Source organism: Bombus fervidus, chromosome 15 (genome assembly GCF_041682495.2).
Source record: "Bombus fervidus isolate BK054 chromosome 15, iyBomFerv1, whole genome shotgun sequence".
Classification (NCBI taxonomy): Eukaryota; Metazoa; Arthropoda; class Insecta; order Hymenoptera; family Apidae; genus Bombus; species Bombus fervidus.
The window spans coordinates 4,075,223-4,099,410 of record NC_091531.1 but is presented as its reverse complement, the minus strand read 5'-3'; the positions used below and the strand labels follow the sequence as shown (position 1 = coordinate 4,099,410).

The following is a 24,188-nucleotide window of genomic DNA, read 5'->3' as shown; positions in this document are numbered from 1 at the left end:
TTTCATTACAACCAAGAAGCAAAAGAATAAATAAAGCTTAAATTTCACACAAACTGACCTCGAGAGCAGCACCAACTTGTCTACTAAGCATTTCCGCCTGAAGAAGAGAAACAACAGAAAGTCCACTTCCGTTGTTGCTTTGTTCTTCATAGCTTGGCCTTCTACAACTTATCCGATCTCTTTCATTTTGTACAGCTGAAACAAAATAAGCAAATAGAAAGTTCTTTTCACTCCAACGATGATTTATAATGTACATAAATGACTCATTATTACAAGCCCTTTTGTATACTGGTATATTTTCTTTGAGTCATTAGTTAACTGCTTGAGAATATACTTCGTTCTTTTTGTCGTATTATAAATAAAAAAAATATTTTTTGACAGATGAAATTATTACAAATATTAGAAAAAAGCATTATTGTTTTTTTTAGAACTTTTGCAACGTCATTTATTATATATATAAATTAAATATAGCTTCAAGTTACTTTTGCTACTCATGATTCGATTTAATGTTAATCTTAAAAAAAAAATTACTTGATAAGTAAAGAATTTGAATAGTTTCTTCAGTGGTAATATTAGCTTCTATATTTAAGTTTATCATTCCACAGAGGTGGAAACTATGAATTTTTAATTAATGATTCATGGTAAGTTTCCAGTCTCCTAAAAAGGCTATAATGCGATTAGGTGACTATTATAATTTTGCACAAATAATATCAAAGTCGTATAAAATCTTACTAATAACTTACAAATAATAGTAACTTTTTCCTAATTAAGTATATCGTTTGCTATAATTTATTTTATTAATAATATAATTGCCCATTCTTACTTTTAATAATCATGCGGAAAGAGACGCGGAATATTTATTGAACATGAAAATATTTATTAAAAAGATGTTAGAACTTTTGCGCATACCTTCCTTTTTCATGCCAGCCTTGAAACATTTCCTTAATCTGCAATACCTACATTGATTCCTCTTGTCCTTATCTACTACACAATTTCTACTAAATCTGCAACAAAAAAAGTATTACATTTTCAATAATTTATAGATTTTTGTATAATATAATATATAAATAATCTATATATAATACATATATAAATAATAATATATAATATATATAAATAATAATATATAATATATATAAATAATAATATATAATATATATATATAAATAATCTATATATATAATATATAGATTATTTATAGATATTATTATATATAATAAAATCTATAAATGCTATAGCAACTATACCGTATAATATATGGGGAAATAAGAAAATAATTTGAAGAAAGAATTCACCAATCTAGGATTATATGAAATACAGAATTAAGCATTTGATGAATTCATGAATTAATTATTCACAATCAAGTAATATTCATTAATATGTCCAATATATGTATGTCATAATCAGTTATTACATAATCTCACTTCACATTCATCATATATTACAGTATGAGTAATTTCGAAATTTATAACTAACTTTAACAAACTTATATAACATTTTGGTTTGTATCTACTTTATAATTTTAAAGCTAATTATCATATAATCTTATTTGATGCTTAATATATTTACTACAACCAATGATTTGAAAAATATGTAATTTGTAACAGAGTGAAGCATTACATCAATATATCATTGATATTAACATTTATCATTATAAGCGAAAATGTTTAGTTGATAATATGAGCAATTTTTATTGAATATTACATAAGAATATTGTAAGAACATTTATAAAAAATTGCTAATATTAAAATTATCAAGCAATTTTTAATTTTTCATTAGCCTGATTTTTGAAAATTCAAGTGCAAGTCATCCAAGTTCTAAAATTCCAAATATACTTCCAATTAATTATTAGAAATACATTTCCCATTAAATCTATACCTTAACCGAAATTTAAAAATTAAATTGTTAAAATCATTTTTAAATGTTGTTAACATCTTAATTTCTAAAAATATTTCGTTAACTTGTTAATTCGTTATATTATACGTATTTAAGAGTAAAAAATAATTTGCTTAAAAAAAGTAGAATAAAAACTTTAATTTATATATAACATAAATGATATTTCAAGAATGATACCGATCTTATTTACTGACTAACGAATTTTCATTATTAGCCCATTCGAAAATGTTATCAACTATCACGAAAATTCATTAGTCATAGATATTTCTCAAATGGAAGATACGGCTTTTAAAAATACACGAAAATATTTGAGTTTTAAACATAGATAGGACTTCTAAACAGACAAGTCATGGAGATTTTTACAAGTGCAACATTTCAAATATTTCATAAAAGTGAAATAAATCGCTCATTTTTCTATGAAGCGAGGTCCTCCGTTGTGTCTTATGACATAAGTATCTTATGTGTAAAATTATTGGAATTATAATTAATGCTCGACTAATCGAATTTCTGCTGATTGAATTCACTTATCCGAATGTGAGCTCCTATTATGTGAACGAAAAATAATAGACAGTGGGGGGAAATATAGTATGCTTCTATTACATGAACTTTATATGTATCAACTTCAACAAACATACTGTTTGTCTGCCGACAAGTTAAAAAAAATGAAGTTGTATTGTAGTTCTAGGCCTCCAAAAATTTATTCCGGCCCTGGGTCAAGATCTAATTTTAAAGGAAAGGAGAAGAATTTCACCAACCTGCAGGTGTAAAGATGGTTCTTTCTGACTGATCGCCGGAAAAAACCCTTGCATCCGTCGCAAGAAGCAGCGCCATAGTGCTTACCAGTTGCACGATCACCGCAGATCGCGCAATGTTGCGAAAGCACGCCACCTACCCCTGATCCTGGCAAACTGAGAACCGATCCTCCAGCTGCTCCGGCACCCATGCTTAGATCGGTATCTGTAACACGATGAATTTTCATTTATTATTTCATTTGTAGATAAGTGAAACTTAACAAAAAATTGGTGATCGTTTTACCGTATTCAAAAATTTAGAAAAAATACTATACATATTCTGATACTCACTAACATTTTTCTAGCACACAGCACAGATAGCTGTGAATATGGTTCCCCATTAATTTAACGAATCTATTAGGAAGAAAATGAAACATTTTACTTTTGAAATTTATTCCGAAAAATTGTATTAATGTGATAGTAACAAAAGGAGTTATCCACACTAGATAAAATTCTACGTTTATTTATAATGCGTAAATGTACCTGTTTATATACACACCAATCATTGTAAATATATGTCATATCTTTATTCCCTAACTATCCAAATAATCCTCCAACTGTTTATCATTTTCTATTTGCTGTGTTAGTGCTTCGTATCTCTTCGACAAGTCGTTTATCATAGCTAACTGTGTTTTAACTTTCTACTCAAGTATTTCTGGCCAAATACGACTATTTAAGCCATGTTAAAATTCCAAAGAACTAAAAATATGTATTTTTTACAAATATAATCGATGTATTTGTTAGAAAAAATTCAAATTAAGCCGTTAGATTGCAATAAATTTTTCTTTCGCCTAAAATCACAAGTGAAACAATTCCACTGTAGACCTAGTTCAAACCAGACAGCTAATTGCAAGCTACGAACAATAAATGATCCACTTTCAAGCAGACTTATGAATAGATAGCTCCTATCGTAGCTGTACAGATTGCTATGTACTTTACTCATTTGTCTAGAAATATCTTCCCAGAAAATACGAATTGGACATAATTTTACATATATAGTGAAATTGAATCTATTTAAAATCCAAAATTAAAATAGAAATATAAATATATTATATCGATGGTCTTTTTCAAACTTCTTTATTAAATTAGTGATAATCTCGAATCAAATTCTGATGTCACATCATTTTAAATTCCTGCCGACCAACAAACTTGACATCAATTGAACACATTATTTTTATTTGTGTGTATTTAAATCAATAACCTCAGTTCAATAAAAATCTTCCTGAATATCGATTCAAGTAATATGAGAAAAATAACCTCAAAGGTACAAATATAATCTAGCAAACGGATAACATTTCCTAGATAGGATAAAACCAAAATCTTGTTCCGAGAACGAGGATCATTTCTTTATCGATACGAGACATACATACATATAAATGCCGATATTTAGTGATAAAGAGCGTCGGATACGTCGATTTCTGTTCTAGCACGTTTTCTTTACGAATCTTCTGTTAACAATAAACCTACTGATAAGTCGCGTTCTTTATCAATCACGAATACTAATGTACATGTGTTCATGAGTTAGATACATTGTTGCCTTCCTGGGGAAATTTTCAAGGAAATAATTACAACTTTATAAATAGATCTGCATGATTCTCAGCAATAACTTCTTCTTTTTATAAATACAATTCCCAGAAATTTGAAATCTCTCAATGTTCAACTTTTTAACTTTAACACTCATGCGACGATACTGAGGAAATTCTGAGCTTCGTAACAATTAATTTTGTTTATCTTAACTATGTTATTTACTTTTATCATAACTATGAAATATTTATACTTTTCGTAATTTTAGGTGTTACGATGTCAAATTTTGCAATTAAAAATTTTCAAGAAAATTCATGAAAACAATATTAAAGAACTTGTTGAACACTGAACACTGAATTCTTTAAATCTCTGATTCCTAAATTTTCTACTATCGAATTAAAAATACAAGTTCTTCGACAACCAAAGAAGATAAAGGAAGAAAGCGGCGACTAGAAAGAAAAAGTTCGAAACTGTTCTCTTTATTGTTCCAACTGGTCAGAGTGTATCAATGATCACTCGGAACAGGACCAGACGTTCAAATATTTATCCATCTTGTTTTCGTGTTATTTTTAAGATTGTTTGCGATAGTTGTTAAGGAATCGTACTAATACCGCCGTAAAAATAGGTGAGGCATCAGTGTTGGGATAACAAGCGGCTTAAGAGGCATAACATTGGAATAACACGAAAGAAGGAGCCAGAAGTGTTAGCACTTGCTGAAACAGGAGTCAAGAATTTGACTACTGTATTAACATTGAATAATTTCGGTAACAGATGTATATGTGCATATAGTAAAATAAAGTGAACAACAAAGCAAGATTATTTACAAAATAAATTTTGTTTACAAAATAAATATTCGTCTGAAAAGTAAAGTAATTAAGCCAATAATTTCGAAGTAAACAAGAAAAGTTGCAATATAGCTAATTGCGGGAAGTTAGATAAAACTTATTAAATATTATCTGAAATTAAAAAGATTATTTTTTTGCGTATTCAAATTTAACCATGACTCTACAAAAAAGGTATCAATATGATTAAATATATATAAATATAAATATATATATATATATATATATTATACAACAATAATTAAATAATCATCATTTACATTACTTTTAAATAAATAAAATTATATAAAATTGTTTGTTATTTTATTTTCAGAAATAACGCATTGAATTTTTATTTTACTGCGATGGAGAGACGTGAAGCTATTGCACAGAAATTACAATTTTATTTTCACGCGGTAAAAACATCGAGTTAGGTCATCACGGGGTTAAGTATGCAAAGTACTTAAGGTCCTTGAGATAATATTTGAATATTCTTGATAAACTATTGCAAAAAGACTTTCAGCTCGCTATGAAATACCGATAACGTTAAATCTTCAAGTATCTATTACCATTATAATTCAATCTAATTACTATTTCTATTATGATGTTCCTTTCTAATTATACAATTTTGTTTAGTATACGCTTATTGGTTCAGCATTAGTATTATTATGATCTTTAATAATTTACTTTAATTATAGGTTTATTAAATTACCATAAAATAAATTGCGTCAAATACTTTTAATTCGTCATTATAAGTAATATCAATATCAGCAATACAATTTTAATTTTTTTCAATTTTATATTATTACCGCAGTTGATAAAAAATTTTTACTAATATAATTATATATATATAATTATGCGTATTTCTGTATTTATATCATCGTTCTCACCATTTATATTTATATCTATATATTTTATTACAGTCATAAGCCATATATACCATTTATAATTTTGAAAATTCACACTTTTGACATTTTAAGGATGAATTTAGGGATCTTACAAAGTAAACACTTTGTAATATCTCTAATCCGAGAATTATCTTCATTTATCCAACATCGACCATATTGTCAACAGAGTTCAGTCAACAGAAAGAATATCTTGACGATGAGAAACGAGACCGTCGTAAAAGTATTTCATAATAGGACAAGATAGGAAAAAGAATGAATACTGATTGCGGTGGAAAATGGTGTAGGAATAAAAATTAATTAATCGCATGTCATAAATTATTTCAAGGACCGTTCACTGGTTTTTCTTCTGCATATATTTTTTTTTATAATACCTGCAGTGTCTCGTGCGCATAAGATATAAACGAGTTCTGCATTATCGGTCGTAACAAGCTTTTTTCTTCATTTTTCTGACCCAGTGACATCTCACGTTCTTATCTTGCAGATTTTCCACGCTTTCTGGCCGTGATAGATAAAGGATTCTTTTGAATAATAAAACAGCGGACAGATGCTATTTAACGCATGCCACTAGACGATGAATAGTTTAATACGTTTAACAAGAAATATTCCAGAAGCTCAAGAGATTGTTTAACGTTTACTGTCGAATAAAAATTCCTTTTTAAATTGTTTTATGGCCAATGTTAATATCATTCGATAATGTTATTCAAATGTTAAGGTTTATTTTAATGTTTATAAGAAATATTTTATGTACTTTTCTGTAAAATTGCATATACAAAAATGATGTTATATAGGCACATGAGGGCATATTTTGTTGCATAGATAATATATAGGTTATATTTTCAGAAATTAAAAATTTGGAGAAATTTTTCCATATAGAATTTTGTTTATATGAAACGATGATTCTAAATGCATTTTAAATGCAGAAATTCTCGAGATATGAATATCGGAAGCGGATAAATATCACCGAAATTCGAATTATTTTTTTGAAAATAAACCCACGGAACAATGCTCGACCTTGGTGATGAAAAGGAAACCATCAGCCATTCATACCACTCATTCAAAAAAAATTACTTGAATTCAATACTAAACAATTCAATTCAATTAATTCATCAAACAATTGAATTCAATACTAAACAATTATTTAATTTTGTTAATATCCAACACGAATAATAATTATAATTAGTGATATTTCGTATCATTCAAATATATCATTTATAATATACAAATAAGTCAGCAATGTATGGCATTAATTTGATTTTTAAACTTTGTGTTACACAAACTTATCATGTGTTATGTTTTATTAGTTTCTCAAAAAATTCTTTGGAAGCATTCATTGGCATGCATGTGCATAATTCCTTAGGTTATCGATGTTTAGTTTTTTATATTCAAATTTTTATTTTCATTATAAAAATAATTTATATACGACTTTAATGATGCAGGCATAAATGAAAGTATAATGAATCATTCTCATCGTTTCAAACGAAATTTTTGTTCGATAAGTTTAAAAAATTTAAAATTAAAAAAGCAAATTTTTATACAACTAATATTATTGCGTAAAGAATATTATTATTTTTACAAGTAATAATCAAATTGAAATTATTATTACTACTACTAATTATATTATTTACTATATATTAATTGATAATGTGAAAGGAACGGTTTTAAATGGTTGACATTCTTTATTTACTGACGTTTCATTAAAAGATGTTCAATATATATACATAAAAGTTCACGATTTTCGGTTTTTAGGAAATGCCAATGAATTAATAGTAAGGATGGAATGGAAGAAAGAAAGTTAATAAATTATATTGTAAGCGCTTACTTGAAATTCATAATAAATGCAAATTATTATCACACGCGTATTGTCAAGTATATCAAAAAATAGAAAATCTGTGTATAAAATGATGAAAACGTCGATTCGACGGTGACGTGATTTCTGAAAGAGGGAATAGTTATGAAAATCAAGTAGCTTACGAAATGATTTATGTACTTCATAAATAATCCAAATTTAAAATTCCTTAAATCGCAAGCCATGTTCAGCAAACACTATTTAATAAAGATATTAAATTAAGGTTACAATTGAAATTTAAATGGATAAGAAATAAATATTTTCTCAGTGTTAGTTTTTAGGTTAGGAAATATTTTGAATAATCCATTATATGATAGAAATTTTAATTAGAACTATACATTATAAAATATCTACAGTTGATCCAAATATTTTAAAACACCCGGTATAGATAGTTTGTTCTTGCATATCAGTTTACGTCCTGTATACAAAGAAAATTTTCTCATCATAAATATACGACAGAGTATAACTATATAGATAATACATCGATGCTGTGATTATGTGAAATATAATATATCGATTCTATTTCGCATCGCATACCAAAGTGAACGAGACCTGCCTTAACTCGAGCCAAAGTCTAGTTCCTGACCCTATTCACTGGTATCTTTCGACGATTGTGTCTCTGATTATACGTCTCGATATTCTTCCAGCCAGTACAAATTTCATTCTAAACGTATGCAACATATATGCAATTTATAATCTGATGACTCAAAGTATGAAAAGAGAGATGGAAATAATTTTTAATTTAAAAGGAATTCATTGTTATTGTTATTAATTTAATTTGTATTTATTATAGTATTAATTATTGTTAAATGAAATTTTAAAATATCTATTTCCAAAGCTTTGGTTTATTTAATTATCTTTGAATATATATTTTTTTCTAATCTAATCAAGCACAAACAAACATCTTAGATCATCCAGTATAGTGCTTTCTACCTCCTCCATTATCTTCCTATTAATATGAACATCACAAGATCAGTAACAAACATACGCACACATGTATCACCAAAAAAGGAAACAACACATATAACGAGATCCGAACACGCGTTAAGCAATTAATTGGTACAATGAAATTGTCCTAACCTCAAACCAGTCTGATTATTTTTCAGTGAAAATAAATTAAATGGGAAAACGAAATGAATCTTAAGAGAATAAGAAAAGAGGATGACAAAAGGTGATAGTGTTTAAAAAAGTTCTTGCTTTCTTATAAATACACATCCGCTAACTCTAGACTATTTTGCTGACACGCGATGACAAGCAAAACTTGCAGAACTGACCCTCATGACGTAATCATCGCGATTCGCTATATGTATAGCAGCTTATTCTACCTCCTCTCTCAATCTTCTCCACAATGCTTGTACGTGGCCATTCTATTTCATTCGATTGATGTATATGTATGTGCATATATGTAATATTCCAAATTTTTATTTGCAAAACTATATTTGTATAATAATAATTTGCATGAAAAGCTAAAGTTAGAAATAAAGGTAAATGAAGAATAAAGCCTGTGAAATGCTTTAACAAAGAAAATAGTGAGTTCAAATAAATATAAATATAATTTAAAAATACATACAAAATAAATCTTTGATTTTACGATAAATATAAATATAAAAAATTTAAATAAAAAATTTGGTCTTCCAATATAAATAATTCAGCAGAAATAATTTCAGATATATAATAGCTAACATAAGCCAGTATAAATATACGATTTTGGAGAGTTTCCAATTTGTTCTAAAATTAATGGCTGTTTTCTGACTGCAATTAACGATCGTAAGAATGACTGAACAATTTGGCAATAGCTCTTTCCAAACTTACTGCAAACTTTCACTTTGCTCACAGTTATTGGTAAGTTCCAAGATTTCCTGTAGAAGGATTGGAAGAAACACGTGGGTTAATGGTAATATGTTTAAATTGTATATGAAGTGTTTCAAGGTTATGGAAGCTCTACAATTATGTACATAGTAGGAAGCGAATGAAGAATCAAACAAACAAGAAATGAATTTCTTTAGATGTCGTATTTTGTATGCAATACTATGTAATTACGAGAAATAAAAACTAATATTTAGTAAATCAGGAATATGTTGTAAAACCTTGTAATTTTATGGTCAATAATAAATTATCGTTTCTCTTTTTCGTTTGTATACTCGTAGGATTCTCATATTTGTCTGTATGTTTCAGAATATTAATGGAGAATGTATTAATATTAATTTCGTTTTATACTTAACCTTGCAGTAAACTTCGAAATCCTCGAGTTCGTAATAATTATTTGAGAGTGTATAATATATATTCTATACATTTTTTTACTACTTTACTTGTTATATCATATAAATGAAATAAATTAATGATCATTATCTTAATGCTTTAAATACTTTAATACTTCAACGTACCAATACTATTCCAATACCTCAATAACTAAACGACTGTCGTTTAGCAATTGTCGATTTTCTAACTTCCCGTGGGAATTACCCTCCATAACAATCACAATTTACATTTCCCAAACACTTGTACAGAAAAATACCGCAGAATTATATGAGAATTCGGAAATTAGTTTCCAATCTTTTTACGGATCTTCCGTCACTGTAAGGGAGCCGCAACATGTCATGCAAATGATGCACACGTGAGCATAAAGAGAGTGGCGAGCGAATAAGTAAAGTGTCGCTAGAGCAAAAACACTTGTCAACTAGTAATCCCCCTTTTTGTCTCTGTTCCTCCAGTAGGGAATTATTGAGTAACACCTTGATACCGTGCAAGCAAACCAGCCATTTTGTAACACCACATTCAATACCACAAAAAAGAACTAGAATGACTGAGTGCTGACCGGACCTTGATCTCGCTGACAAGATACTGGCGTCTCATCTACTTTTTCGTTCCTGACGGCTCGCATCCAATTCTCTGGCTGATTGTAAAAATCACTGGCTACTTGATTGGGTAGTGTCATAGTGACAAAAGGTGAATGTTTTTGTTTCATGAAACCTTTGACACTTTTGCTGGAAACTTTGATATCTTTTTTTAGGTTATGTTGCAAGAATTTAATATCATAGAGAAATAGGAAGGGATAAGAATGTTTTTATTTTATGAATCTACTATGAAAGATACTATTTTTAGGCGCTGTTCGAAGGATTTAATATTACGATTGAATATTAAGAGACGAATAGTAAAATGAAAATATTTTTTAGTCAAGGCAACTATGTAGCAACGTAATTGTGCAACATAATTGTAGCCTGTGTAGCGTATTTATGTGAATGTTCTTTAAGATATTTCTTCTTTTTCCAAAAAAGAAAGCTCCTAAACACCCTTCTTAACGTAATATTATAACATAACCACAAAAAACGTAATTTTCGTCAGAATACCAGAATAACAGAACAAAATAATAATAAAAGGATCAAATCGATAATTATATAATTCATAATGAATTATTGACCTTTTCAATACACTAATCTTACTGTTATTTTGAATAATTCAAGAATGTAATTTTTTCGAGTACCTGAATAATTATCATCAAGAAACTGAATAATTAATTAGACACTATATCTAGATTTAAATGGCGTACACGTGTCTACATGTTAACTACGTATTATTTCGTAACCTGAGGATCATGTAAATCCACTTCAGAAATATTTACACATGTGCGACACTAGACAAATTTTACGTAACTCCAATGTGAGCCTATATAACTGCTAAAATTAGTAGCGAAAGAACGAAGAAAGAGTTGATTGAGCGCAATCAACACAAAGAGTAAACCAACAGATATCGGATTTATTACGATCTAACTTTGCTGAGATTTTCGAACTTTTATGTCTATATCTCTTTCTCGTTTCAACGAAGAGAAAGATTTTGTTATATATTAAAAAATATTTTGAAGATGTTTAGATTTGAAGAAAGACAGGAATTTAAGAGCATATAAAAATGAAAGCATATAATTAATTGGACATTATGAGTCGGAATACATCTATCCTTTTTCCAAGGATAATTGCAAGGGAATTTTACTCGGAGATTTCTTAAAACACTGTCTATATTTAACATTGATTTTTTTATTTGAACAGTTGGAATAATAAATGAAGAATAAACAGTAAAACAAACATTTTATCGATACAGTCGATTTAGTACATTAGAAGTGAAAAAATGAAATTATGTTGCAATTGTAAAAATATTTTGTAAATTGAAAAATATTTAAATAATTTAAATATTCAAACATTTAAAAAATTGTACAGTAGTAAAATAGATAATTTATTCAGTCTTAAGGTTAAAGAAGAATATTCCTATGTAGTTTGTTTGTGAAGTTTTTGCTGATTCGTCATGATTGAACATACATACTTGCATAAAACGCAATACTTCGGCATGGACTGTCTAACACCAAACTCAAACACGAATCCGTAAACATGAATTTCAATGTAAATTCTCCTTAATGTATATATGCTTCGATCCGTGCCTTTTGTCATGTAAGAATTTCATTTAGTATTACCGTCAAACAATTGCAGAACAATTTTTTCAAGAATACGTCGTATCAATAAAAGATGGCATCAATGCTATTTATAATTAATTTGTGCAATTTCTATTCATTTCGTCTCTGTTCTGATACATAATGTGCAGACAAAAATTTTCGATCCTTTGATTCACTGATTTGATCCACTGATCTAATCATTCAGCAATCATTATTGAATGTCCAGCAAGAATGTCATACTTTACCAAGATGTCCAAGAACAAACACGTTTCTAGCGTGCAAATAATTACTTAGGGCCACGACCATGATTCTTGGAAAAATTGCAGCAGAAATATCCGTGGCCTTGTAATCGAAATCTTCGCCAAAAAAAAAAAAAAAAAAAAAAAAAAAAAAAGAAGAAGAAACGAAAATCTATATAGTTCCCATTAAAATATTTTTTATGAATATCTTTCCTTTTCTTAATTAATGGTGTGTAATATTACTTATTTATTACTTAACTTATATACTTATTTTATTTATTATTATTATACTTATTTTATAAATTATATAAAATTTAACATTAACTTTATAAGATTTGTATATCTAGCAAATGTGAATTCAATTATTCTATATTTAAATAACAGCAATTATTATTTAAAAATTAATTCTGTATTTCTCGTTGACAAATTATTTATTATTTATCATAGTTGTCTGAATACTAAACAATTTCTTTTCTCCTAAACAGTTTATCTGAAAATTTATTCCTCTTCTGCAAGTTTATCTTGCTCACAGGAACAGAGATACCAATTAATCTGAATGATATATACAGGGAGTAAAAAAACATGCAAGTTCATCATTCTTACAAATCTTAGTCTATACATTCACGCTTATGTATTTACTATTCAACTTTGGCAACAAAACACTATTTCCAGTGCAAAAGGAAGAGAAGATAAGCTGTTAGGATTTTTCTTCAAATGCAAACATTCGTAATGATCAAAAAGTGAAAATTATGCAACAATCAATGAAAATATGAATAAGGAGTCGGAAGAAAAGTACGAGGTATGCAAATAACAATTAGTTTTATAATGTTTTAATGTCAAGCATATTCATGTCCGTTCATGAATGTAAACCTGACGACGTCAAGAGATAAATGTTTACTATGATAGATATCAGAATTTCTATAATATCTGGCATATAATTCTTTTCCTTCCTTTTTTCGATATTTATCACTGTATTTAATGTATTATTAATGAGTACAATGACTACGATTATAAGGAACAGCGTGACGCTATTGATATTTATAATGTGCACATATCTTTATAGTATATATCTAAGAAAAGGTAATAAAGAATGGAATTAACCTTAACCTGTAAACGTAAAAAAAAAAACGAAAGACTAAAAGAAAATAGCGAAATATTCTATATTCTACTTCGATTAAAAAGAACTATTGATGTGGAATTATGATTCATTAGGAAAATATCTGTTCCTAACCTATAACTCATTGTAAGGGAAGAAAACTCGTACGGTTCAAACTTTTCGAGGAATAATCTAATTATGAAAATCAACAGTAGCAATGTGATATAGGAAATCGACGACAGAGAAATAGAGGGGGAGGAGGAGGAAAAAGAAAAAAGGAATGGCGTTTTTATTGGCAGCAAAAGTAATCTTAAGAGTAAAGCGATAAAAGACGTCGCCGACTGTGGTTCACGAACAAGAAACGTGGAAAGTTTTCCACGCTTGAAGGATGAAGCAGTTCTCATGTTTTTCTATTGATTTGCGATTAATTGTCCATTAAATGATCCCTTGTTAACGTTTGCCTGCATTACGCATCATATTATTCCTTATATCATATTAACTTATGTTAATCAATATTCAATACCATATACCTTTAATGAAGTTATTTATGTTACTTTGTTAAAAATAATCACTTCGTTATTTGTTTACGTCTTTGAATGTAAAGTACTGTGCATTTAATTATGTATAAAGATAGAAGTAATACTTCCTGTATTAAGAATATTCCAAGAACTCTAGAAAAGTATTTGTGATCTATATTAATCTGCAATATGCACTATTTTTCCTATTAGGTTTATTATTTACATCCTACTTCACATTATCGCATATTCTGCCTCCATATCCAACATCCACTATCCACTATCACATATCCAGTCCACAGCTCACATTTTCATCCCTCATTCCATGTACTTTATCTCACATTTTATACCCCCACCCAGAATATTCCTAACACATATTCTTGATCTTATCTCTCACATTCCATTTCTCAATTCCATATCTCGTACTTCATATTCCCTTTCTCATATTTCACATCACACGCCCAGTATCTCTAGCTCATAATTCTCAAAATCCTCAACTTCCAGTAAACGAAACAAGCCATCCCACATAATGAAATCAGTTGGCCACAAATTTCCTTCAGAACTCACAAGAAATCGTTACCTACCATAAACGAAACTCGCTATCCTACAAAATGAAATGTGAGCCATAGATATAGGATAGTAGGTATTAGATTTTGGACATATGATAGGGAGCATGTGAATAGTGCGAAAAGAGGGATGGAGGTCGTAGAGTCCAACGTGCAGCTTTTAACTTAAACTTGCACTTACCTTCTTAGGTATGGAAAATGAAGTATTGCTTGTGATATACATGGTATGATGTAGGATGCGAGGTATGAGATATGGAACGTAGAAGATGGGATAGGATTCGCCGATTAGTTAAATGAGCGCGTAAATTACAACGTAGCTACAATATGATGCCATAAATGACCAATGAATAGATAAAAACTATAAATTAACAATTACAAAGGAATGATTAATTTAACGAAATTATCCAACTAATAATTTTCGTTTATCATTTTATAGAAAAGGACATCAAATGTCGATCAATTTTCTTCTAAGGCCAGAAGCGATTTACGATCGTTCGCGCGTTACATATTAACAACATGTGAATCGCATAAACGCGTACAAATCGCTGGAGTGTGCCTTTTTTTTCTTATCTGGCAGAGAAACACGTGTCAGGATTGAAAACTGTTAATTGCATAATGAGACGGGAATCGCGAACTTCCTCAAGAAAACTGAAACGATTACATCACTTTATGTTTTAGAAAGTATAATCGCGACCGACGCGGGAAAAAGGAAAGAAAAGATGTTATTTCGATCTTTATTTAGCGGCTAATTTATTATATAACTTTCCATTCCGACATTCGAAGAGCGACTTTAATATTTCCAAGTTAGATGAGGTTTCCCTACTTTCATTTTCGGGCTACGAAATATCCACTGTATGCTTCTATATATTTCCATTTACCGTTCCACATTTTGGCTTGAATTATGCATAGAAATTATTCTTAGGGAACGTTCCACGAATGTCGATGGATTATACCGCGAAAGCAAAGATAACGTAACGTTTGATAACTTAATTTTTTAAAGTCGTTTATCATTTAATTTTAATAATTACGACTTGGCGTGCAACTGCAAATAATAAATTAGAAATAAGTGTGTGCATATTATTATTGTTTAGAGGAAATATTTTAAAAATTATCAAAATAGTGATTATTATAAGACTTTAAGTTTGGGTATTGAGAAGCCTCGTTTCCTATACTGTCTGAACAAAAATGGAATAAGAAGCTCCTGGACATAATAACTTTTATTTTATTATGCTTAGAATTTGTATAAAATCTGGGTCCCTATATAAAATTCTGCACTTTTGCTATTGAAACCTGGTTTTTATGATTTTCATTAATGACACAAAAATTATAATAATATTGTACTATAAGTACCTGCATAAGTAGAAATCCAATAAAAATTCAAGTCACAAATAAAGAAGATAGTGAGAATGACAAAGGAAACCAGAATGTTCACATTAATTATAAGGTTAAATACATTTAAAGTAAACATTCTAATGAAGTTTAACTTTCTTCTGATTGTTGGAACAGATGAGAAATATTCTTCTTAATTTTTACTCTAATATTTAATCTTTCCACTGTGCTAAAAAGTTATGTATAAACATATTCTATTGTACTTTCATTTCTGAACCCCCTTACACAAATAAACAAAAGCTTGGAAAATATTCTACAACTCATTTATGTAAGTTATTTAATTATCCGTTGACGTAGAATTGTAAATAGGAACTTATAGCCTATAATTAGTAAATTATTAGTTCACTGATATTATTATTTGAGAAATTTTATAAATAACAAATTACTATCTTATCTTATTGTATATAATATCTTCTTTAAAGTAAAATTGTAAAATTTTAAATGAAGAGTTTTCGATCTATACCCTATAATTAATATTATTACTTAATAAATTTTACAAATTACAAGACCTCGTTATTCCAAAATTACAAAGTCATAAACATAAATATATAATAGCTATAACTTGTAATATATGCCTAATTGTTTCATAAATTACTATGCAAGAGGGCACTGGTGACATTACGCATCACTAGCTTGGCCTGACAATGAAAATGTACAAAAAAAAAAAAAAAAAAAGAGAAAAAACGAAATAGAAAGAAGAAAAACGTGTTACCAGTGAAGATCAAAATCGGATCAAGGCTATGAAGTTTTATGTATTCACAAACATCAACTAAGTGTCTCCGATTGAACTAATACGCTAATATCAACACGTTCTATTCATTATGTAAGTGGTAGCTAATTGCAGTTACGTTCTCGAAGGATTATAATTGTAAATAGTCACATTACACATAAGCACCTTTTTCCTTAACATTGTTATTTTACGTATAAGTAGCGATAAAAAGTTACATTTTTTCCGTCGCAGTTACCTACTTCTTATAGCAATAATGCCAATGATTTCCATAGAAATGAATTAAGTAATTCAAATTAGAAATTTTAATTTATCTAACCAATTATTGCATTTGTAGAGAAGTAGAAATAACTTGTATGAATTAATGTAAATCAAGAATTCTGTCACTTTTTTCAACAACCTTGTGACGTTATTTCTAAATTATACAGGATATCCCAGTATTTAACAGCCAAACTTTGTCTTGGATGACGTGATGTCCAAATATTAATAAGTGTCACTGAATCCTTTAAAAACTCTTTTGCATTTTATAATTATGATATGATATAATATGATATACATTAACTATCAGCTAGCTCATATTCATTCTGACTTAATTCTTTGTATCTGTTACACGTGTTTTTTTTTCAAATTAGGAATCTTTCCATCTTGCTTTTAAATAATTTATGTCTACTCGTTCGATATATATATATTTTGTTTAAGCTTACGCTGACATTGATATAATAATGTAATTACCAACGTGTTATAAAAGAACATTTTTTCACTCATTTAACACTAAATTACAAGAAAAACACTGAGTATCGTTTAATTTCTTTCATAACTCGATTACGTATTATTATCCCTCGTCAAATGTAAAACTACTTTTTCTCGAATGACGACAATTATGAGTACCGGCTAGTCCGTCGAATGACGATTTATTTTCTCTTCTCACAACCGTAGATTGCTCACACGTGTTCTTTTTGACCTTTTTGTGGATTTATTACAGATTTTTTTCTTTACTCGAAAACCTACGTGTGTTAAGTGTTTCCCAGAGAAAATATTTGAAGATTTACGAAAGATTGATGAAATATTCGAAGAACTATTAAGAAAATAATTATTGTATAACACATACAACAAGAAAATAAAGATTTTCTATAATAATTATTCAAATAATTTTTTATAATGTTATCAATATTTTGATATTTTATAATATTCGATATTTTGAAAAAGAAATGTTATTTTCACAAATTCATTTATCACAAAGCTGCATCGTAAATAATTGCAAATTTCAAGGAAAATAAAAATTAAAGTAACATTAAAAAAAATATTGCTCGCAATCGTCATTCTTCTATGTATTTTAATTTATGGATTTGATCGTGGCTTCTCCGCGACTCACATAAGCTCGATTTCGATAATACTCATCTCAACGACCTAGGGGACCAATTGAGTCGTCCACAAAGTAAATATGAATTACAAAAGCATCGATGGATAGAGACAGTGGGACCTTTTTTGGACGAGGATAAAAAAAGACACAAGGCACTGTGTTCAAACAGAGGAACTAATTGTATATATGTATATATGTATAGCGAGATTAGAGAGAAAGATACGTCGCGTGCGTGTCCTATTATATTACGTAAGGGAAATGAGCCAGTGGAATCTATCTTAGTGTGGTTAGACACCGTTTCCGATTGAGCTCGGGGAAATTTACCTGTTCGAACTTAAGAAAGATCTACTATATGTATAGTGTTCTGAAAACATGTAACATCTAATATTGCAATGTGATCATTATGTATATAATAAAATTTACTCCTTAAAAACTGTATAATAGTTGAGTTTATGAGAAGACGAATTTCCCACATTTCTTTAGATTGCTTAATTATCGATTAGAAGCACCGCGTAGAAAGTGAAAGCAAGGATAACGATTACACATAGTGTTTAACCAACGAATATACGAAATTTCTAGCACCGATTTTTCTTGGACTTAATGAAAGATTTCGGGCGCCATCTGTAAATGTCAATCAATGTAAATGCGCATGCGCAGAGATAACCATATTAAATTCCTAATTGTATCTCTCGTTCCTCGTGATCTTTTTATTACAAAACAGCATGAAAATTTTGGAAGATAATAAGTAATTAAAATTAGACTGAATAAAATTACGGTGCCCTTTGACAACATAATTTGATTTGAAATGGATCTGGGTTTACTTTTGGGCAGGGAATAAAATTTCAATAATATTAGCAATCTCACTATTTAATTCTAACACGAAGATAATATGAAGATAAAAGTGGCTACCTTTTATTTCGTCAATATAACAAAAGGCGGATCCACTGCTTATGCACTATAGAAGAATTCTTTTCATTTTATACACATTAAATCACTGTACATAAACCCTATCTGAATTACAAATGTGTGATATTACACTTTATAGGTTACGTGTACAATGTAAACGATTAAATTGTATCGTTCACAGTATCAACTAATGAAAATATTCTGAAATATAATACAATAGAAGCATAATACATATTTTTAAAAATTCCTGTTTCTTTTCTCAAAGCTTTAAAGAATCCAATATGTGAAAATTTTTTAGAAATACTTTGATATACAACAAGGAAAAGGCGCAATATTTCTAAAAAGTTTTATATTTCTTAAGTAAAGTCATTGGTACTTTAAACCACTAAGAAATTAAAAAATCAATTATTTAGAATATATCGATATATTTATATTAAATACTTATCGGTATTCTCAGAAAAAATTGAAATACTTCGAAATTCGATAGAATAAAATGAAACATATTTTTCAAGACAATCCCGTACAAAAACGTAAATGTTCTCATAGATTAAGAAGGCAAGGTCTTACAATAGAAATAGAAGTACATAAAGTGGAAACGAACGATCCGTCGTATTTTTCAGAGACACGTTTATACGACACGGTGACGGACTAACAGTATTAATAATTAATGCGAGTTCTTCCGACTAAAAGCTTCTTTTACTTGTTAATTCGCAGTTCCCCTTCCGTTTGTCCACTGAATATGGCATTAACATAAGCAAACGGAGAAACGCATGAAAATAGCCCTCCAATAACTGAAACGCTTATTTTGATTTCACGAGTTGTGATTGGTGGTGGTGGTCCATGGAAAGGTTATGTCACTTTTCTTACAACAAACAGTTTGTACATATAATCAATCGTTTTCTATATACATAACTTCATTTTATGATTTTCAGGATTGTGGAGACCATGAAAGACCTTTGCCATTCTTAATCTCACTGCAATTCTCACGATTATTGTCCTAGTCTTGCTTTTGTTTCAATCAAACAAAACATTTTTCATATTCTAAGAAAATTTTACATTTTACATAATTTAAGAGTAATTTACCGTGTTGTAATCATTTTTAACAGTCACGTAAATTTCAACTGTTACAAACTTTATATATCAATATATTCAAACAGCTGTGAAGTCGAGTATCGTATGCGATCAGTACAAACATATAAAAATAAGAAAATAGGGCACTTGAAATACTACTACTAGAAGAATTAGGATAAGCAGTGAAGTAATATATCACAAGAGCAATTCAATATTTTGATACGAAAAATTATTTCAGAGAAATGTCGTACGGTAGCTAGGGGGTTACACTGTGCTTTTATCTATTTGACTTTGCGATGATATTGAAATTACCTTTATTTTTCGAAACATTACAAACTCGTAACTTTCGCAGCATTCGCTATCAAAATATAAATTTTTAATTCGACAGGACAACATAGATTCCATTAAAAAATTTTAATGTCATCTTTACAGGACGTTTCAAAGTCAAATATGTCCCCCTCGATACCATACAGCTTTTATCTGGATTTTGTCAGAAGGGCCATGCACTCAAATCGTTTTGGGGTTGTTTTATGTATAATTGTTATTATTACTAAATTTTAGAAATCATATAAGGTAAAAAGAAATTTTATAGAAATTATATTATGTCACAATATGGAGACATCTCAATTAATAAATTTTTGTATAAATAATAATACTGTCCTATTTAAGAAAATAAAAGGAAAAAGATTCGCGTGCATTTCAGAAGATTAATTACTGAGATCTCATCGATACCTGTTTCTTCCCGAAGATTATAAATCATCCCGATTAACATAAACAAAAAATTGCACGTGCTCAGCGACGACTAAAAGATCACATCAAAAATGAAATTTTACGTTCACCCTACACTTGGCCAATCACGTGTGTCGAAAATTGCATAATTTTTTTATTAGCTCATCAGTTTGTTCTTTTGCTGCTTTTACTTTCTGTTAAAAATAAATTGTCGTCCTTACGAAATTCACAGAGAAAAGTATCATTAATTTCCCATTATATTTTTACTGGCATTACACAATTTTTAGCTCTTTACAAAGTTTCTTTAACAATTGATTTGGTATTTCTTTCAGCGCCTGGCTTTCCGTATTTCTATTCATCGCTTCATTCAAAATTTTTGGATAATTTCGTTTTATTTCACTAATTCTTGTTAATCAAAATTGTATTTTAAGAAGATCTCTAACCTAACCTCATTAAATTAATGAATAAAACCGAAATCAAATCTTAAGTTTGACTTTAATTATTCTGACATAATGAATTTAAATTTGGTTTCAATAAATTTAATAAATTTTTAATTTAATAAATTAAATTAAACGATATCAGTATCTAATAAAAATAAAAATAATATATATACATATATGTAAAAACAACTATAAGAGTTAATATAAAAATGAATACAATTATGTCTATATATATAAATAGAAACAACAATACAAAAACAAAGGCAGAATTTCAGTGAAAAGTACTTTTTGTCATAATTCATTTTATTACAGAGATATTTTTCTACCAAAATGTTCTACGACATTTTTTGAACACATGCTACTAAATAAAATTGGTAAAGAATCAAGCAAACGAAATTACCAAATATGGGTGGGCGTGCATTGATTAATTACGCGACGTAGGTTGACCTACTTATCGGGTGTCTTGAAAATTTTCTACTTTTCACGAAACAAGTGCTCGATTTAGTCACATACACAATTATATAATAACGATAATCGATTCCACAAACATGACGCGATATGCCAGGATACGTTATTACTATCATTTAACAAATGAAGAGTAATTATTATTAATAGTAGATTCTCAGAACAGGTCAGGTAATAGAATAATCCTTGTAAATAAACGTTTAGATTTCTCTAAACTAAATTAGCTAATTAAGTAACTCTTAAATAAGTAAACATACAATTTTTTAACATCTCGTATAACAAACCCTTCGCAGCTTCCTTTATACTATTCACAAATTTACATAACTAATAAACTTTATTATTTAACTTTATTATTTACCAAAATCTCCTCCCAAATAAAGAAGCACAAAATTTAAGGACACCCTATGTGATCAACCCTTCATCTATCACCTACACGACCCAAAGAATCCCATAAAAAAAATAAAAAGACAAGATACTGACTACACTCATTGTACTTCCTAAACATTTGAGAAGAAAATATAAAGTCCATAAAAACACGATATATCAAAAATAAAAGTGGTTAGTATCGGAGGTTAAAGAGTCCCAAAACCGGTTAAAAACATGGCGATCAACCAAGGCAAAACATTTACCTGCCAGCCCCATTTCCGAAACAGCGGCAGACGTAGCCTCGCTATCAGACGTGTAGATCTTCGATCAATCGTGCACGAGTTCTTCCGATCTTTCTCGGAAAAAATTCCTCGGAGGTGCCCTCCATTATCGTTCTTATCACCGAGACAACGACAGTAGCCCTGGCAAATTACGTTACGGTATGACCGCGGCCTTTAATTACGTAATTTCTCGGCCATCGCACAATCGTTTGTCGATCGAAGCGGAAACACACTCTAAGCTAAACCGTTCCGTACAGTGAGCCAGTGCAACGAACTAAGAGGGATGTTTGAAACACGATGGAGCCGCAGCAAACAGGTAGCTAAAACGCCGTGATGATAACTTTCATTTGTTTCATGACAACGTCGGGAAGACGACTGCCTGGCAAGCAGCTGGCGCGTTTTGCGCTCGGCTCGTGGCTAGAGAGTGGGGATAGCTCGAGTCTACCACAAGAATGAATATAGCGCGAATCGCGGCGATAGTTAGAAATGAGGGGGGCGCTAGCGTTCGAAGATTAGGAGTGGTGGGTGCTAGGCTGTTGGTAGATTAGGAGTAGGAGAAGGAGACAACGGGGGTTAGAATTTGGCGCGTAAATGCAACGAGGGTTGGTTTTTTCTTATGAGAACTATTAATCTCTTTTATTTAGAGTTGTTATTTTAATATGTTATTTTAATAAATTAATATATTGATAAATTTAGCAACGAGGTTTGATTTCTATTTTATGAGAACTGTTAATCCTTTTAGTTCCGAATATAGTAGGATCCCATATAACACGGAAAATACATGAAGTTATTGTCACGAGAATTGTGTAATTTAAATTTCTATTATGAAAGTTACACGTGTAATCCTACACAAAAGTTTAAAGACAAATTTTTTGTTTTTTTCTAAAAGAATAAAAAATTCGAACAGTAATTGTTTATTACTCTTGGACATTTTTATTATCATACAATTATAATTATTGTGTACAGTTATTGTTGAATATCTATATTTTTATAAAGATTGTACAATGGCTATTTCTTTTATTGCATCAAATATCGAAGACTGGTAGAAATTTTCGTTAAAGCAATTGATTTTTTTCTAAAGAAGAAAAGCAACAGAACTTTGCAATCAACCTAATATTTAAATAATATCCAATAATGATTTCACCAAGTACGTTCGACATAAGGAATTTAAAGAGCATTTAAAACACAAGAGGCACATAGTGAAGAAGAATTATTACGAAACATTAGCGAGATGGAAGACGATGTCTCTCATCAGCGACTGGAAAGATACAAGAAGGTGCTTTCTCTTTAGCTACGACCTTGATTGACCCTGAGTAACTATGGTCGCTGAATTCGTCGGAATGTGAATTACATACATTCGTAGGTATACAAAAACGCACTGTTCTGTTTAGAAAAAAATCTCAGTGACCTTCATAACACTGTCTTGTACCACAATACGAGATCCAGGAAAAATATGAGTCGAATAATTGATTTTCTAAAACGTCTCGATTTTATCTCCTACGTATGTATTTTTTTGAATAATATTTGCATATACATGTGTACTTATAGGAAATACCTAGTTTCCATTTCATTCCATTTCTTATGTCAGATGCGGTTTACATGTTTATATGATAACTTGCCATTAAAATAAAATAAATAATGGGTTATTACATTTTATGAGGATAACCTAAATAAAAGTAGATACTATACTATATAATGAAAATATGCAAACAATACGTGAAAGAAAATGAATCTCGATTGCAATATTACATAAGTCGAAAATCGTAGGATATTGCATCACTGATCGCACGAAGGACATTCAAAATCGTCAAATA

At 29.3% G+C, this 24,188-nt stretch overlaps 1 protein-coding gene and 1 long non-coding RNA gene across 5 annotated transcripts in view; both read right to left on the bottom strand.

Annotated features, from left to right (window-relative positions):
- The window catches only part of Hnf4 (Hepatocyte nuclear factor 4), a 47,602-nt gene that overhangs the window by 7,148 nt on the left and 16,266 nt on the right, over positions 1-24,188 (bottom strand). For 3 of the 4 annotated variants that reach the window (XM_072018672.1, XM_072018673.1, XM_072018674.1), the window contains exons 2-4: positions 2,652-2,853; positions 910-1,004; positions 59-195 (exon numbers count right to left, since the gene is read on the bottom strand). In XM_072018672.1, the coding sequence (XP_071874773.1) occupies positions 59-195; positions 910-1,004; positions 2,652-2,853 (434 nt within the window). Of the gene's footprint in view, positions 1-58; positions 196-909; positions 1,005-2,651; positions 2,854-22,356; positions 22,761-24,188 lie in introns of those variants that run through there. The other variant, XM_072018675.1, reaches the window with a different exon arrangement.
- LOC139995317 (uncharacterized) lies at positions 7,904-8,469 on the bottom strand. Its single transcript, XR_011801942.1, has 2 exons — positions 8,324-8,469; positions 7,904-8,204 (listed from the first exon to the last, which is right to left on the bottom strand). It is a non-coding gene; the product is annotated as an uncharacterized lncRNA (long non-coding RNA).